We start from the raw sequence: 15,194 nt of genomic DNA, 5'->3' as shown, positions 1-15,194 counted from the left end.
AGCAATGCGCCTACGAGCAATGCATTACGTCATTGTGTATACAGTTCTATATATGGAAACAGGACAGCTACCCACGTGATGAAATTATATCATTTACACTGACTAGAGACGTTCAATTAAGTGAGCAATGCTTAGAAATGTATAAAGTTAGCCTTGCTGCATTTGTAAATACAGAATAAAATAAATGTCATTACTAGCATAACATAATGAGTTTGGCAAAGCATTTTAATTGTGGTCTTTATAATTTACATGTTGTTCATAATCTACACACAACTAACTAAAATGTATTACCTCTACATGCAGATTGTGCAGATTTAATATTTCTATTGGATTAATTTTATACTAAGTTGCTGATACACAAATGTGATTTGGTTTATAATGCACAATACAGCTGTTCTTACTTATAATAAAAGTAGTCTCATAAAATAATTATATATTTAACACAAAGAAAAAAGACTGCCAGGATTCCAGTGCTTATGCAGTATAGTTTTTAACAACAAACCAAAGATAAAATGCTATACAGGACCTGTGGGCTATTTTCCACACCACTCTTACTCCAAATCCTTTAAACATCTGTCGGAGCATGCTGACACACGTGCTATAGGCTACCATTGTTTTTCACAGAAACACACCATGGAGAGACTGAAACATACAATGACTAATTTTGTCAGGCCAGTGGCTAGACACACACACACACACTTACAGTAATTATAGCACTTTTTTGCTTGTCATAACCTGGAGTTTTAAATATAATTGTAATAAAAACAATTTCGGACAATTGCAGATATTTCCAAGGTTAACAATACAAATATTTGGAAGTTTGTCTTAAAATGTTTGATTTTATTTCAAAATCACAGGTTTCTGATCAGCAGCAGCAAAGGACAAAATCAAGAGCAACCATCATTATTTGCTCACCAAAATAATATATGTAAAATGAACCAACTTTAACCATCAACTGCTATGCAGCTAAGGACCAGTTTAGCGAGAATACAATTTATAAGCTCTCATAATTCTTGCATTGGTCTGTCAATTTGCATACAAAAATACTTCCTGGTTAATTGCTTTGTGAGCTATCATATCAGAAAGTTTTAATTTTAATTTTACAAACATTTCAGGCACTGAAAAACGTTCATAAGTTCTGCAGCCCTGTAAAAATGATGAGTATTCATTCATTCATTCATTCATTATTTTAAGTAGGCTAAAACAAAAAAAAAACAAGAACATGATGGATTTGTTTTAAAAAACACAGTTAAAAGAACAAGGAGCTAACGAGAGAGAGACTTCAAGAACAACAGATGCATTGGCTAATGCAATATTGTGTGATCGGTAAATTATTAATGGCGATTTGGGAGAAAAAAAACATTCAGAAATACAGAGGCATTTAGTATTAACTCCCCCACTGAGTTTCGCTTTACTCCACAAAACTTTCAAACATTTCTATTAGGATACAGACTGCAAGACCAAACATAAAATTGGTTATCTTTTTATTGCGAATCCAGAGATTCTGTTGTAGCTAAATTCCACTTGATGTGAAATCAATATAAATACATTAAAAGATAACAAAATTAATTGAAGATGACAATGCAGTCATGTGGTCAAGTCAAAGAAACCTAAAACTTGAACCTGCGTGTACATATTGTTGGAGATGTGGCTTCGGGGATGCTGCAGGCTGAGAAACGTTGTCTTCCCAGCATGATATTAGATCTGGAGAAGGGATGAATCATTGTTGACAACAGACATTACCACAACATTTATCAACACTTAATTCATATCCTTGCTTTACGGTGACAGAAGGCAAGGAAAACCTTGTTTTTAGCCTCCAAAGTTCTCTAAAAAATACACACCCTCTTCAAACGTCACACAGAGGTTTAAGCACTTACATCATCAATGTCCTCATCATCATCACCAATGTCATCAAACTGAATCTCATCATCATCACCAGGCCCGAAGGTATCAGTCTCGTTGATTTTGGCTGCAAGGTGCCAACAGTAAGAATTTAAAGTGACATGACATTTAATTCAGTGCAGCAAAAAGACTCACATTTTGCAAGTCAAGAACTATCGTCCATTAGGAATTGTCTATTACAAGTAACGTTTCCCAGATAGGGATCAAATATACTGACCGTGTTCTGGAAGCTCTCCATAGGCTTTCAGACTCCGAGCCTCATCAGCGTTATACTTCAAAATGACATCTGCTTTGTTATCCTGACAATACAGTTCATAATTAAATCACAGATATTCACACTTAAACACTTGCATAAAAGAAATTAGTTGTTTCAGAAACAGCATTACTTTAAAATGAAAAGACTAAAGGTTTTGAGTCCCACTGTATATTGTGTCTAGGCAAACAAAAGAATATAAATATCTCGAAATTACATAGAAGTAAAACAGCAATTTGTAAAAAATATTTAACAGACAAACCTGGTAATCTCGTAATCCAATGAGTATAATGTCTGATGTGTTAATCCAAACCTAAATTTACAAAAAGGTAAAAAGTGTTAAAAAAATATTTCTTAATTTCAGAGCTTTATTCTGCCCTATGCAGAACATACTTAAGAGAAAAACTGAGTGGTAATATTAATTACATAAAATTGAGTGGTAACATTAATTACATCAGTTAATTAGTTTCATCAGATGATATTGAATAATTGATCTAAATCCTTCCAATCACTCTCTTAAAATACAGCATTCAGCTCATTCACATAATGGATTACAAAATGCTGAATCTGCATTCAGCCTGGAGCTTTACAGACGGGAGCTGTAAATTGCACCTTTTTCCGGAGCTTTCCTCGAATGTGACAAAGCCGCTTGACTCCATCGAAGCACATGGCCTCTAATCTCCCATTTCCCAACATTTTAATGACCTGAGCATATTCTAGGAGATAAAACAAACAACAGATTTAAAGGTGAAATATGTTTGAGATAACTGTCCTACATCAAGAAGGTTTTGTATTAGTACAAGTCTCATTATGTACCTTGTCCGTCCTCTTTAAACACCAGCTCCCTCTTCTCCGATTCATTTTCATTCTTACCACGTCGCCGATTCTTTCCTCCCTTACCTGTACACACAAGAATATTGGATATGCCACCATACACATTTACATTATCATGGGGATAATCATAAACCAACCATGAAATAATTGTATGCACAAATATCCAATCTAGTCTGAATGATGTTCAATCACTTGCCACAAAACATGTTTCTTTAGTTGGTTTAAGGTAACATTACACTATTGTTAACCAATTGTTACAGCAGCCTTAGGCTAGAGATTCTTTCCCTTTATATATTTACTGTGATACAAAGTGAATAAAAAATGTAGTCAGCCTGGTTCATTGTAACCTATTGGGTGAGCAAAATACATCCATCCAGAAAAGAATAATTTCACTTTATCCTGTTAGTTCAGTAAATCGAACAAACTAAAACGTTGAACCTTTAAAAATGAGCTGTAACTGTTACGTCAATACAATAAACCCCATATCGTGCCATTATTACTACCAGTCCGTAACTGCGTAACTTAACATAATGCAGTAGCGGACAACATTCTTTTCTACGAGATGTATTTAGTATATCTACAACTTATAAGCGACAAGTCATGTTTAAAAGCAAACATATCAAAGGTGAAACTAAAATACTTACAATAAGCTGCTATCCTATTCCTAAATATCACCCTCACCAGCTCACGTTACCTTGTTTGCTAAATCCGAAGCTAACATCGCACACGCTTGTCATTAAACAACACCTTACCTTTGTTTTTCGGCATATTTTTTTCTGTAGGTCGACTGCTCTATGATATTGTTGAGAAATCACAGTGAATTATAACCATATGTTAAATATTTCACTTCTTAAACGAGCAGCTGTGAACTGACCAAAGCCGCAAGACAGAAAAGCTGCAACTGAGACATGCGCAAATCGCCACATTCAATATCACAAAACTTTATTCGCAAACGATACAAGAACAAAACTGATCGAAAACGTTAATTATATGCTTTTGTAAACATTATTTGTAATTTTAAACAGAATTATATGCAACGACGTATACTACTTTTTATAGTAATATGTTTAAATGACAACTTTACTGTATATAGCTATATAAACAGCAAACAATGATAGGTTAAATAATTACCTAAAAGAAAAGTCGAAGAGTTACACATTATTAAACATATTTAAATGTATTTATGTTCAAACAAAATGCATTTTATTTTATTTGGCCCGCTTCTATGTCCTCCTGTATAATAGGGGGCGCCAATTGCTTCACGAACACGAGTTACATCAGAAGAAGACAACATAGGGTATTGTTTTGTTTTCAGCATGTTTGCCTGAATGAAGTATTTTATTTAAACGTGAGATTGTCTAGTCTGATCAACCCACCAAGTGCAAATTAGTTAGCATTTACTAAGTAAATATACATACATTGAATACAAAGCACAGGTTCTGTTACATCGCAAACAAAATGCTTCATAAATGTGCTGTTGGCGGTTGTCCAAACAGATCGGACACGATTATACATTATATTTTACCCGAGGATCCAAAAAGACGCAGCGCATGGATGAAGTTTATGGAAGACACTAAAGCAAATGGGGAAAACGTGTCGTCTTCGTGTCGTGTGTGCGGTGATCATTTCTCTGAGGACTGCTACTTTAAACTGGATCTGGGTTACACCACTTGCAAGATATTAAGCGTGGACGCTGTGCCTACAATCCACTCTGTTAATCGATCATGTGAGACGGTAAACAGCATACAGAACGAGGTAAGACGGTTGTAAAAAAAAAAAAAGCATTTGCTGTGACTACAGTTATGCGCTTTGTTAATCCCTGTGTTGCTTTATTTGACAGGAGACCGATGACACATGTGCGATCACCATTGCTGAGACCATTTCACTTGCGTGTGTCAAAGAGGAACCTCTTGATCTTGATTTGAATTGCAGCATGACACCCCAAGATGACCAAAACTCGTCGCTGGAGGATAGTGTTAAATGTGAGGAAAGTGAGCTGAGCATTACTGAAGATATGGACATAAAGAAACGTGACCAAGGTCAAGATGTGAAAGTAAAGAAAGTTAGAAAAGGTGGTAGACTCAGAACTTTCAATTGTTTAGCTTGTGGGCAGAAGTTTCGCGGTAGGGGTGCACTTATGCAGCATCAACGGGAAAAACACGTGAAGCAAAAAAGCGAATCAGTGACTGAAGAGAAGATTATTGTTTGTTCAACTCCTGCTGAGACGTTTCCTAAAATGGGTCTCTCTATGCAACATAGTGCTACACACACTGCTATAGACACTGAAGGGATTTCTGATAAAAAGCACTTGTGTGATCAGTGTGGAAAGCGCTTTGCTTATGAAAGTTTTTTGAAAGCTCATCAGAAAGTTCACGAGTATGGTGAGTCCATACTGCCATATGTTTGCCACTTATGTCCCAGACGCTTTGGCTACAAAGTAGCCCTCGTCGCTCACCTTAGACAACACATGCGGAAAACTGCAAGCCCTTGCCCAATCTGTGAAAAGAGCTTCCCGTCCAAGAGTTTCCTCGCTCAGCACATCAAAGCATTTCATGCTACAAAAAAACTCTTTTGTAAGACTTGCAATAGTAGTTTCAAGCTCAACGGCTATATGAAACACATGGACATGCACAACAAGGTGACCCCGTACTACTGTGAAATCTGCAAGATCTATCTCACGCAGAAAGACCACCCAGGGCACATGCTCAACCATGAAAAAAACAGTGTGTCTGAAGAGCCTGTTGCATCCTTCAAAAACATACCAAGAAGAGGCAGAAAGAAGTGTGCAGGTGTATCAGAACAACACAACAACTCTGAAGAAGGTTCAGCGCCTGGAATCGGGCCAGACGGCGAGCCTGTAACCGTCAGGCAGGAGGAGGCCGAAATGGAACTGTCTGGTGAAGCCAACATTCTGGTTAAGAGTGCAGCAGATCCATCAGAAGGCGGTGGAATCTGAAGAGGCTCAGATTGTTCTGGAAAAGGAACTTACCCAAGATAATCATGAAGAGGAGAAAAGTATGGATGATGCTCTTACTCAGTGAGCCAATGAGATATCGGTTTCATTACATCATCATTTATTTCTTCTAGAAACATAATGTATGAAAGGTTAAAATGTCTTTTTATAGTTTGAACTTCAGTTTTTTTTTATTGAGGTTACTCCATTTGAACACTGTTTGTCTTTAGGCAGATTTGTAGATGAACCTTAAGTTACTCTGTCAAGTAAACGAAATATTGCATATTTTAGGTAGACTTCTGTTTGTTACAGAACACATTGTGTATACATACATTTTGTCTTTTTTAATCATGGTAGGAAAGGTAAAGTGTTAGTATTGTGTTGCCGAGTTTAAAGATAAATGTGTACACTGAAAGAGGAATTTCATAAAAATGATGTATTTTTATTACTGTAATGTCTGATGGTTGTGTTTCATTTCCCTCTAAGCTTCAAAAATAAAAAAGGCAGATGCATTCGGGTAATGATGGCTAAAAATCCATTCTCTGATATATCAGTCTTTCTATATCTTAAAGGAACAGTTTACCTCAAAATAAAAATTCTGTCATCATTTACTAGGAGGGAAAATTACAATGGTAGTCAAAAGTGCCCCAGAACTGTTTGCTTTCCTACATTCCTCAAACTATCGTATGTGTTCAACAGAACAAATAAATTTATAAAGCAATTTTTCCTACCATGGTAGTCAATGACAGCCAAGAACTGTTACAAGCATTCTTTCAAATATCTGTATTGCGTTCAGCAGAACAAAGAAATGTACACAGATTTGGAACAACCTGAGGGTGAGTAAATGATGACAGAATTTTCTATTTTTGGGTGAACTGTTCCTTTAAAGTTGGCATGAAATAAAAAATGATCATTCTAATTGTTTTACACCATGGTGAAGTATTTATTATAAATGATTTATCGCTGCACATCATTATTAAAAAAAATATTTGCACTTGTAATCTTTAATCAAAAACATTAACCTCCTCCCCCTCGAAAGATTGTTGCTAAAAGTGATGCAAAATCTCGCCATAAAATTACAATAAATTACATTAGCTACTGCCTAAACCTAACCTTACAGTAATAAAAAATCGTAATTAACTGTTGTTATGGTGGTTTTTCCATTACAGTATTAAGTTTTTCTATTATTTTTCTTACAGTATTTAGTTTTTCTATTATTGATTGAGTTTTTATATGAGACAATGCATTTAAACTAGTTATAGGTCTCGCACACTTCTCTAACACAGAAAAGACTATGAGTCTCATGGCAAAAAGACCATGATCTCATGAGTCAAAGGTTACAGGCCAAGTTGAACATCAAACAGCACCATAAGACATCCTTTGCACTCAAACGCTTTGAGCACACACACAATATGTACTCTTCACACGAGATCTGGTCAAAAGTACATGGTAGTTTTTGAAGTACATGTAAGCTAGGGGTAGTAAATGTCAATATGACATACATTCTCATTTCAGAGATGGATGTGTTTGTCTGTCATACAGTAGCAACTGACAAAATGACATACATCTACATTGTAAAGATGGATGTATGTACATATATTTTTTAATCCTTTAAAAGGTTTCGCCACAGTTAAAAGTTAACGTAAGCAGTTTGATATATAACTGTGGAAAGTCAAAAGAGGATGGGCAAACAAATATAAGTGAGGTCATGTAGAACCTGATTGGGAGAAGATGATGTCAGGTAAATATGATTGGTTTAAACTGTGATAACGACTTGAGAACAGTGTATAAAAGATGGAGTCAGAAGTGTAATTGTTGGGCATCTACAGATGAACTCTGTGTGTCTCACTTTGCTTGCTCGAGCAAATAAAGATTGAAACCTCTTGAAACCTGGCTCTCTGGTCTTCGTGAATTCTTTCAACATTGGCTGATCAACTTTTCGCCACGACATTGTCAGCGTGACAAAAAAATTATACGGTATTGAAGTGCGCATGCCCAGTGGAGGTAGCTGTAAACGACCTCTATTCACTTCTGGTCACCAGGAATGGTGCGACGGCGGTGCTGCAACGGACAGATTGCAAACTGGCGTTCAAATCTTTCACCTTTTAACGATCCAATCAGTTGTCGGTCGGGAAAAACTATATACATAAATGTAAAGTTATAGGCTCTAGCCCTAATATTATTGTTTTCTGTATTGAACTAAAATGTTTTAAAGAAATCCTTTGTAAAATGAATAAAAACACACTGCTCCAGGTGTGCGTGTGTTCACTACTCTCTGGATGGGTTAAATGCAGAGGTCACATTTCGGGTATGGGTCACCATATCTGACTAATAGGTCACTTTCACTTCACAAAACTCTCAAAATATTGAATGTAATTATTAACTCGCCAAGGAACAGTAATACTATGTTTAATTGACTCTGTCAGAAACCCACTATCTGCTTAAAAGCAAAGCTGGTTTGGTTATAATTTCTTTCTCCGTTTGTTTTTTTCTCGTGTTGTTTATTATTTTATTTGGGTTTTATGTTATATTGAAATGTCTCCATGATAACTGAAATTTACGCTGGACAGTTCGTGAACGTAATGTCATTTACTAAGAGATATTATTCTTTGTACTAAATTACTGTATTTGCATATATTATTTGTATTATGTGTGAAGCAACAATAAAAAAAGTTGTCGGTCGGACATTTTTTTCTCATTTCAGAAGTCGTTTACCTCGGGGATACCCCACGATACGGAAAAACACAATCGCTACATCCGTTTCATGGCGATTTTAATATCTGTACTGTGCCATTACCTGCTAAACCAACACAATACACCCAACCTATTAAATCTAAACGTACGGCAGATTAGCAAATATATTTTTGTAAAAATGGCAAACCTTTATTTTCTATCTGTACAAAAAGAAAGAACAGCATAGCAGCTCGTTTACATGGACAGCAACATTTTTCCAGCACTCGTCCGAGACAACTGAGATGAAAAGAAAATGTACAACAAATGAAACTTGATCAGGAAAAACAACCGTAAGCCTGCAAGGAATAAGGTTCAAAAAGAAGGGTAAACATCCTCAATCATGCTCACTTCCACAGCGCTAGTAGCTAATACAGCATCTTGGCCATGCACATTTATAAAAAAATTGTCAAGGCTATAAGTAGTCACCTGATAGTCACTACATATCTCTGAGCAATTCAATACTTTTCTACGTACAACAAATACACAGGTCAGCAGGTAATAGGTGCGGGGATGCAGCTGTATATATATATCCCAGGTTATGGTTTGTTTTGTATTGCATTTCACCTGAGTTCTCAGTTAGACATTCTGTGCAGCTTATATGTGGGCCTCCACTGCAATGTTGTGCTTTGGACCTCTTTCACGTGTAAATGTGTATAAAGAATGTAGGGCTAACACTAGCAGCTACAACCATTAAAACCATTTAGACGTCAGCGGTTGCTCTCATAGTCTTGTATGAGTTTTTTTTTCAGATGGTTCCCAGTTAAGAATGACTGAAAAAAAATTCCCAGGTTTGCTGAATAAATGGTTCAGCGTATGTAATCTTTGTACAACATCAGCGTATGATGTTGGTGGCTTTCCAGAGTTTAGATAAGGGGACAAGTGCAAAAGACTTAAGTTAAGAACACAAAGTTTTAACATTCAGTGTTGACCTGAAATCACAGAACTTATACGTTATGTAACAACCCCATACAACTGGAGCTTTATTCAACTAGATCCACACTAAAAAGTGTGTCAAAGATCCCCCACGTTTCCTAAATGCACAGATTTCCTAGCTTTACAGAACAATTGAGATACAGTATGTATACATGTTTATTATCACGCATCATACTGTATACTCAAAAGTGTTTGATGCTCATTCTTCAGCCGTTTGTGTTTGGAGACAGCAATGATTGTACTGGTGTTCAACGTTTTCGGTGGCCCATGTAGAGAAGGAAGATTTTCATTGTCCACCAGGGGTCCTCAGAATCAACGCTTGGCTCCGGGGCCTTGACGCTAGGTGGGCAGCAAGCAAACCGAGGCTGTGCTCGAACCAAGCTGGAGGTCACAGGGTTGGAGGTGGCAGGTATGTGTTCATAGAGCAGTGGAGGTCAGTTTTTTCACCCCTCTGCGTTGGGCAAGAATAGAACAACCCACGGGTTCCAGTACTGGAGGAATATTCCTATTCAAGGCAGAGTAGGTAGCAGCCATCGCCCCCTGCAGGAGAATAAAATAAAGTAACACAAACTAATATTTAGAAATAACAGATAAAACACAACTTGAATAGCACTGTAAGATACATCACATAGCCAAAATTTTTATGCAAAGGCATACATCGACATTCTAGACAATTGAATTTGTGGCAACAGTTTCAACAAGACCCTGTGTAGTATTTAGGATTAACAGGACCAAACCTTAACCAGATGAGGGGCGTCCTGTCTATTGAGCTGGTATTTGGGGAGGAGCTCTTTGTGAACAATCCAGGGATGTCTTAACACCTGTGCAGCTGTTAGTCTCTGATGGGGGTCTACGTGCAACATCTTAGACACCAAGTCCTGTGAAAAACATAAACAGTTGCGTGGTTTCACAATTTGATCATTTTCTTTAGCCCTCAAGGAGATGGTCCTATGTTAGAGTCAAGTGGTGAAAACGTGAACATTTGCAAGCCATTCACTTACGGTATATTCTTATGTATATAAACACTGTTTTAGTTCATTCTGACCTGCAAACTTATATGATGAATTATATAATACATAATTATATGATGACACGATTTTTTGACCTTATGCGAGCACTGAGCAGGTCTGAAAAAGGGGCAGGTGGAATTTTGAACTAGTGATTTGTTTATTTAACATTTAACACAGTGCCACATCATATCCTGTTAATTGTGGCGTCTACAAATATTTTGCATGTTCGATCTACCGAAACGGCTAAAACATTTAGGATGCTCCACACACACCTTGGCTTCAGATGAAACTGAATTCCAGTATCCTCCTGTGAGGGAAAACTTCCCACTGCCAATCCGAGCCAGAATCTCCTCAGGTGTGTCTTCTGGTCCGTTCGCAAATGGAGTAAATCTGAGAAAAAAGCTCAGCATCAAAAACTTGAACACGTTTTGAAAACTCCCAATGTCAGACCAAACTTAAATACTCACCCAGTCAACATTGTGTACAGCAGAACACCTAAACTCCAGATGTCACAGGCAGCATCATAACCTTGTTTCTTCAACACCTAAAGACCAAAGGGATTTGCATGAGAATGAAGAATCTGCTTTTAAAGAACTGTGACATCATCACATGAAAAACAGAAAACTGTACCTCTGGAGCCACAAAGTTAGCAGTGTAACAGGGCGTCATCAGTAGACCGTTTTCTGCTCTCAGCTGCTTAGCGAAGCCGAAGTCACAGATTCGGATGGATTCTGGATTCCCAGATTCATCAACGTAAAGAATGTTACTGGGCTTCAGATCCCTGTGAACCACCTGATGAGGAGATGCATAGAATCAAAATAAACTGACGCTGATGCTGAAGCTTAATTTTATATCTCAAAGATATGCTGGTCTCCACCACAGAAGGTTACGTACGCCTTGAGCATGCAGGTATTCCACAGTTTTTGTGATGGTATAAAGCACAGCGCTGGCTTCTCGCTCGGAGAAAAAGTTCTGTCTGAGAATCTTATCCAGTAGCTCTCCGCCCATTAGCAGCTCTGTCACCAGATAGACTGAACGCCCATCATCGTAAACCTGCAAACATTGCCATAGGGAATAGCGAGTTAGTATAATAATGCTATCCTAATGCTACCATACGTGGATGTTCATGTTTGCGATGAGATGCATTTTGTATCCAAGCCCAATCAATACGGCCAAGGAACATGGATGTTTTTCTTTTAGGCAATCCTTTCTAGTGTTTGGAAACACAATACTAATACAGCGCTAAATGAATAGCAATGATGGACATCCTGCTCAGAGTCATTTTCAAAAGACAACAACAGCAGGAACTTATTAGGGTATTTGCTCATTCTAACAATGGAAACGTCGGAGCAGAATCGGTTTCAGGTAAACGCATCGATGCTCTTTGGAAAGAACAAGACATTACGTTAATATAATTGTGTTCAGCCAAAAGGACACTGGCAGCACACAATGTTGTCCGTCATCCTTAAACAGTTGCGCTTATAATATCACATACACCTTGCAGATGTTTTTCATTAAACAATGAACATTAAAATATAAGAAGCATCATAACAATTGCATTTATTTAGTCGTGTCCCGAATAAGCTATTCAACAGATGTATGCAGAACATGCTGGACAACTTCATACTGTAGCCTATGTCGTACCAAGAGGATTCTTCTTAAAAACATCAAACAGCTTCACTGCTCCAGACAAACCAAGGTTTCATGCACAATAATCTTAAAATATAAATGTTGATCATGGAAAAACACACATTATTTATACCAAAGGGGATGTAAATATTGAAATAGCTTGTTTCTGGTAGTAGTAATGCAATTTTTGTGATGCCTCTTGAAGACTCTGCGATGTAAACTGTAGATGATAATGAACGTGACTGTGACCTTGTTTGAAATGACTCACGTCTTTCAGTGTGATTATATTTGGATGTTGTCCATAGCGTAACAGAATTTCCACCTCCTCCGTTGGGTCCCTTTTAGCTTTATTGATTATCTGTACATCAAATAAATATAGATACATCACAGGCTTCCAGGAAATTCACAGGACAAAAAAATCAGTAACGAAATTATCCTAGAAAATGCAAGAGACAGTCAAGTTAGAGTTGAAAATATGCACTCAAAAGTGAAACTAAATATAAGACTCGAAACGAAAACCAGCCTAGATTTTTACATTTTCTAAAGGAAATAAATGTCAATCCGGGGTGTTGCTATGCAGTTGCTTATTCTAAGCGGTTGCTTACTGGCCCAAGACAGCCCACTCTAATTCTCCATGATGTTCAGGGGGCTAGATGTGATTTGGCCCTTCCTTATGATTTCTCCCATCCATCCTCACCTTCACTGCATACTCCATGCCTGTGCTCTTCTGTATACAGCGTTTGCAGACAGAATACGAGCCAACTCCGATATCCTCCCTTACCTCGTACGCATCATTGAACTGATTCACATTTCTGTGAAGCTGCTGTAATATAGAGAGTGGAAATACCCATGTAATGCTGATATAAATCCTGACCAACAGACATTGGCAATGCAGCATGCATTATGTGGAAAGACGCTTAATCTGCAGTTTAAATGCATTAACAATGGGTTTGGGTTATACGGTGTATATACCTGAACTATTGAAGTCATACTGTTGCTCTGCAGGGGCTGAGACTCCTCCTCTGAGCTGATAGCCACAAAACTAAAACCTCTGAAGAGTTGATTGGCATTGGCACTGGGGGGTACACCTGGCGAGTCTAAACAAATACACACACGGTGTTTTTGATCTCATCCTTAAACACACCATCAAATAATCTAACACAGATTTCAAAAAGGCCTAGCGGCATTTAATTAAACAGGTTTTCTATTCAGCAGGCATTTAATTCAATAGACACATTGTGTGTTCGTCTGAATGCGGATTAGTGAGGAGGTCTACCTGATCTAAAATCAGACATAGCAGGTTATACAGAACCGTAGGTGGCTGATGTACCTTTGGGAGTTTTTGCTGTGAATTCTGGGTCGAAGTAGAATGTGTCATCTGGTCTGCCAGAGGCTGGTTTAAAGGGTGGATAAATCTCTCTTCTGAATAATTTCTTCAAGAAAGAGGGCATAAAGAACATGTTTCAACTCGCATGTAATGATTAACTCTAATTGCTACATTGAGAATGAATGTTTATTTGCATACTCACATTCCAATCAATGGTAGCATAAAAGGGATGTCTCTTAATCTCTTCAACACCATCTGGACCAGCACCTGCGGTTACCATTTTGAAAGCGTTTCATTTAAAACAAATAAGTCAATATACAAAAAGCATTCATTTAGACTTGTGTGTGTGTTTTCTGCTTACCAAATCTATTGGAAGGATTTCGTTTGAAAAGACTCCGGAGGAGACTCTGAGCTTCGGCACTTAGGAACTGTGGCATTCCAAGCTTGGCCCTACAAGAGAAGAGGTCAAGAATAAAGCTTCATTTGGCACGAACAGTTGACATACCGCCAAACGCATATCAGAATCAAAATGGGAAGCCCCAGCCTCCCATACAACAAAGAAATGTATACAGATATGGAACAAATAGAGGGTGAGTAAATGATGACAGAATTTATATTTTTGGGTGAACTATCCCTTTAACATAATATCATATGCGTACTGTATATTTTAACATGACCATGTCTATTTTTCTGCCAAGCTAGATGCAGCTAACTAAGCACATACATAATGCTCATTTAGTTTCATCAATTTTCTGTATGCCTTTCTTTTACTGTAATTACTTTTGCATTACATCAACCTCATATAAGACAATCAGGTTAATTCCTTTCTGTAAAATCTATATTGGCCATTAAAAAAACTCATATCGGTGGACCACTACAGATTTCATAGAGCCATTGTCATGCCAAATGTAAAAAATCTCTCTACACAAGTGTAAAGGTTAGATAACAGAGGGGCAAAGACCACATCAGTTACTGTTGTCTACAGGGATGTCTCTGGCCATGGCACAGCCCTTATCAGCCTCTCCAGAAGCCTCAAATGACCTGTGTCGACAATTACAGTGTTCAAACTCTCATCTCGTCTGAGCTCTGAAGTACCGCCGTCCATTGAAACCACATTACCACAGCTTATCAAAGCTGTCACAGTCTATGCAGACCTTTGATTATTATCATCCACCACAGAAGAGAGCCACTGTGGAACGCCAGGCTTTATTCACGGCACAGCAGGCTGTTTTATGACATGAAGGGTGTTTTGTGTGGTTCCTTGTTTGCCCAATGGTTAAGTGGTTAGTCTTAAAGCTCAACAGCACTGTCGGCTGAACCAAGGGCACATCCTAATCGCTACGGCACTTACAGCATCCAGATGTTTTGCAGACCTACTCCGCAAGCTCTTCTAACTGCGTTAAGATTATAGAGTGAGGTGAAAGCGGAAGGATCAGGCCCTCATCCTTACTTTAGAATCATGGTCATGGTTTCCTTGCGGTCCTTGCCTTGGAAGGGCAGCGTTCCGGTTAGCATTTCAAACTAAGAAAACAAAGAGATTTTCATGAGGCTGGTTCTTCGTATTTAAAGGTGCAGTTCAGCTGAAATGTCTTCATGTCTCAAACGTTTTGAACTTAT

At 37.8% G+C, this 15,194-nt stretch overlaps 3 protein-coding genes across 8 annotated transcripts in view; 1 reads left to right on the top strand and 2 right to left on the bottom strand.

Annotated features, from left to right (window-relative positions):
* Positions 1-234: 234 nt before the first annotated feature.
* On the bottom strand, positions 235-3,908 carry eif1axb (eukaryotic translation initiation factor 1A X-linked b). The gene is made up of 7 exons (XM_057322549.1): positions 3,745-3,908; positions 2,975-3,058; positions 2,771-2,874; positions 2,421-2,471; positions 2,123-2,204; positions 1,881-1,972; positions 235-1,704 (listed from the first exon to the last, which is right to left on the bottom strand). The coding sequence occupies exons 1-7, from the start codon at positions 3,758-3,760 to the stop codon at positions 1,699-1,701; spliced, it is 435 nt and encodes a 144-aa protein (XP_057178532.1). The 5' UTR covers positions 3,761-3,908; the 3' UTR covers positions 235-1,698.
* Positions 3,909-4,276: 368 nt separating this feature from the next.
* Positions 4,277-7,131, top strand: si:dkey-226l10.6 (zinc finger protein 850). Its single transcript, XM_057322303.1, has 2 exons — positions 4,277-4,747; positions 4,833-7,131. The coding sequence occupies exons 1-2, from the start codon at positions 4,451-4,453 to the stop codon at positions 5,946-5,948; spliced, it is 1,413 nt and encodes a 470-aa protein (XP_057178286.1). The 5' UTR covers positions 4,277-4,450; the 3' UTR covers positions 5,949-7,131.
* Positions 7,132-8,795: 1,664 nt separating this feature from the next.
* Positions 8,796-15,194, bottom strand: part of rps6ka3b (ribosomal protein S6 kinase, polypeptide 3b) — a 31,343-nt gene continuing 24,944 nt past the window's right edge. For 3 of the 6 annotated variants that reach the window (XM_057322288.1, XM_057322292.1, XM_057322291.1), the window contains 13 exons: positions 15,028-15,098; positions 13,939-14,027; positions 13,780-13,844; positions 13,581-13,683; positions 13,223-13,347; positions 12,948-13,073; positions 12,519-12,608; positions 11,516-11,674; positions 11,252-11,413; positions 11,089-11,165; positions 10,894-11,011; positions 10,349-10,489; positions 8,799-10,151 (listed from right to left, as the gene is read on the bottom strand). In XM_057322288.1, coding sequence (XP_057178271.1) covers positions 10,029-10,151; positions 10,349-10,489; positions 10,894-11,011; positions 11,089-11,165; positions 11,252-11,413; positions 11,516-11,674; positions 12,519-12,608; positions 12,948-13,073; positions 13,223-13,347; positions 13,581-13,683; positions 13,780-13,844; positions 13,939-14,027; positions 15,028-15,098 — 1,449 coding nt within the window. In that variant the 3' untranslated portion in view covers positions 8,799-10,028. Of the gene's footprint in view, positions 10,152-10,348; positions 10,490-10,893; positions 11,012-11,088; positions 11,166-11,251; positions 11,414-11,515; positions 11,675-12,518; positions 12,609-12,947; positions 13,074-13,222; positions 13,348-13,580; positions 13,684-13,779; positions 13,845-13,938; positions 14,028-15,027; positions 15,099-15,194 lie in introns of all 6 variants that reach the window. The other 3 variants (XM_057322287.1, XM_057322290.1, XM_057322293.1) reach the window with 3 other exon arrangements.

Source organism: Triplophysa rosa, linkage group LG23 (assembly GCF_024868665.1).
Source record: "Triplophysa rosa linkage group LG23, Trosa_1v2, whole genome shotgun sequence".
Taxonomy (NCBI): Eukaryota; Metazoa; Chordata; class Actinopteri; order Cypriniformes; family Nemacheilidae; genus Triplophysa; species Triplophysa rosa.
This window is presented reverse-complemented; position numbering and strand designations above follow the sequence as displayed.

Coding starts and splice junctions, on each gene's coding strand:
- eif1axb (XM_057322549.1), bottom strand. Junction 2,472..2,770: donor GAGGAAAGCTCCGGAAAAAG/GTGCAATTTACA, acceptor TTGTAAATTTAG/GTTTGGATTAACACATCAGA. Junction 2,205..2,420: donor TTGGATTACGAGATTACCAG/GTTTGTCTGTTA, acceptor CTGTATTGTCAG/GATAACAAAGCAGATGTCAT.
- si:dkey-226l10.6 (XM_057322303.1), top strand. CDS start 4,451: ATGCTTCATAAATGTGCTGTTGGCGGTTGTCCAAACAGATCGGACACG. Junction 4,748..4,832: donor TAAACAGCATACAGAACGAG/GTAAGACGGTTG, acceptor TTTATTTGACAG/GAGACCGATGACACATGTGC.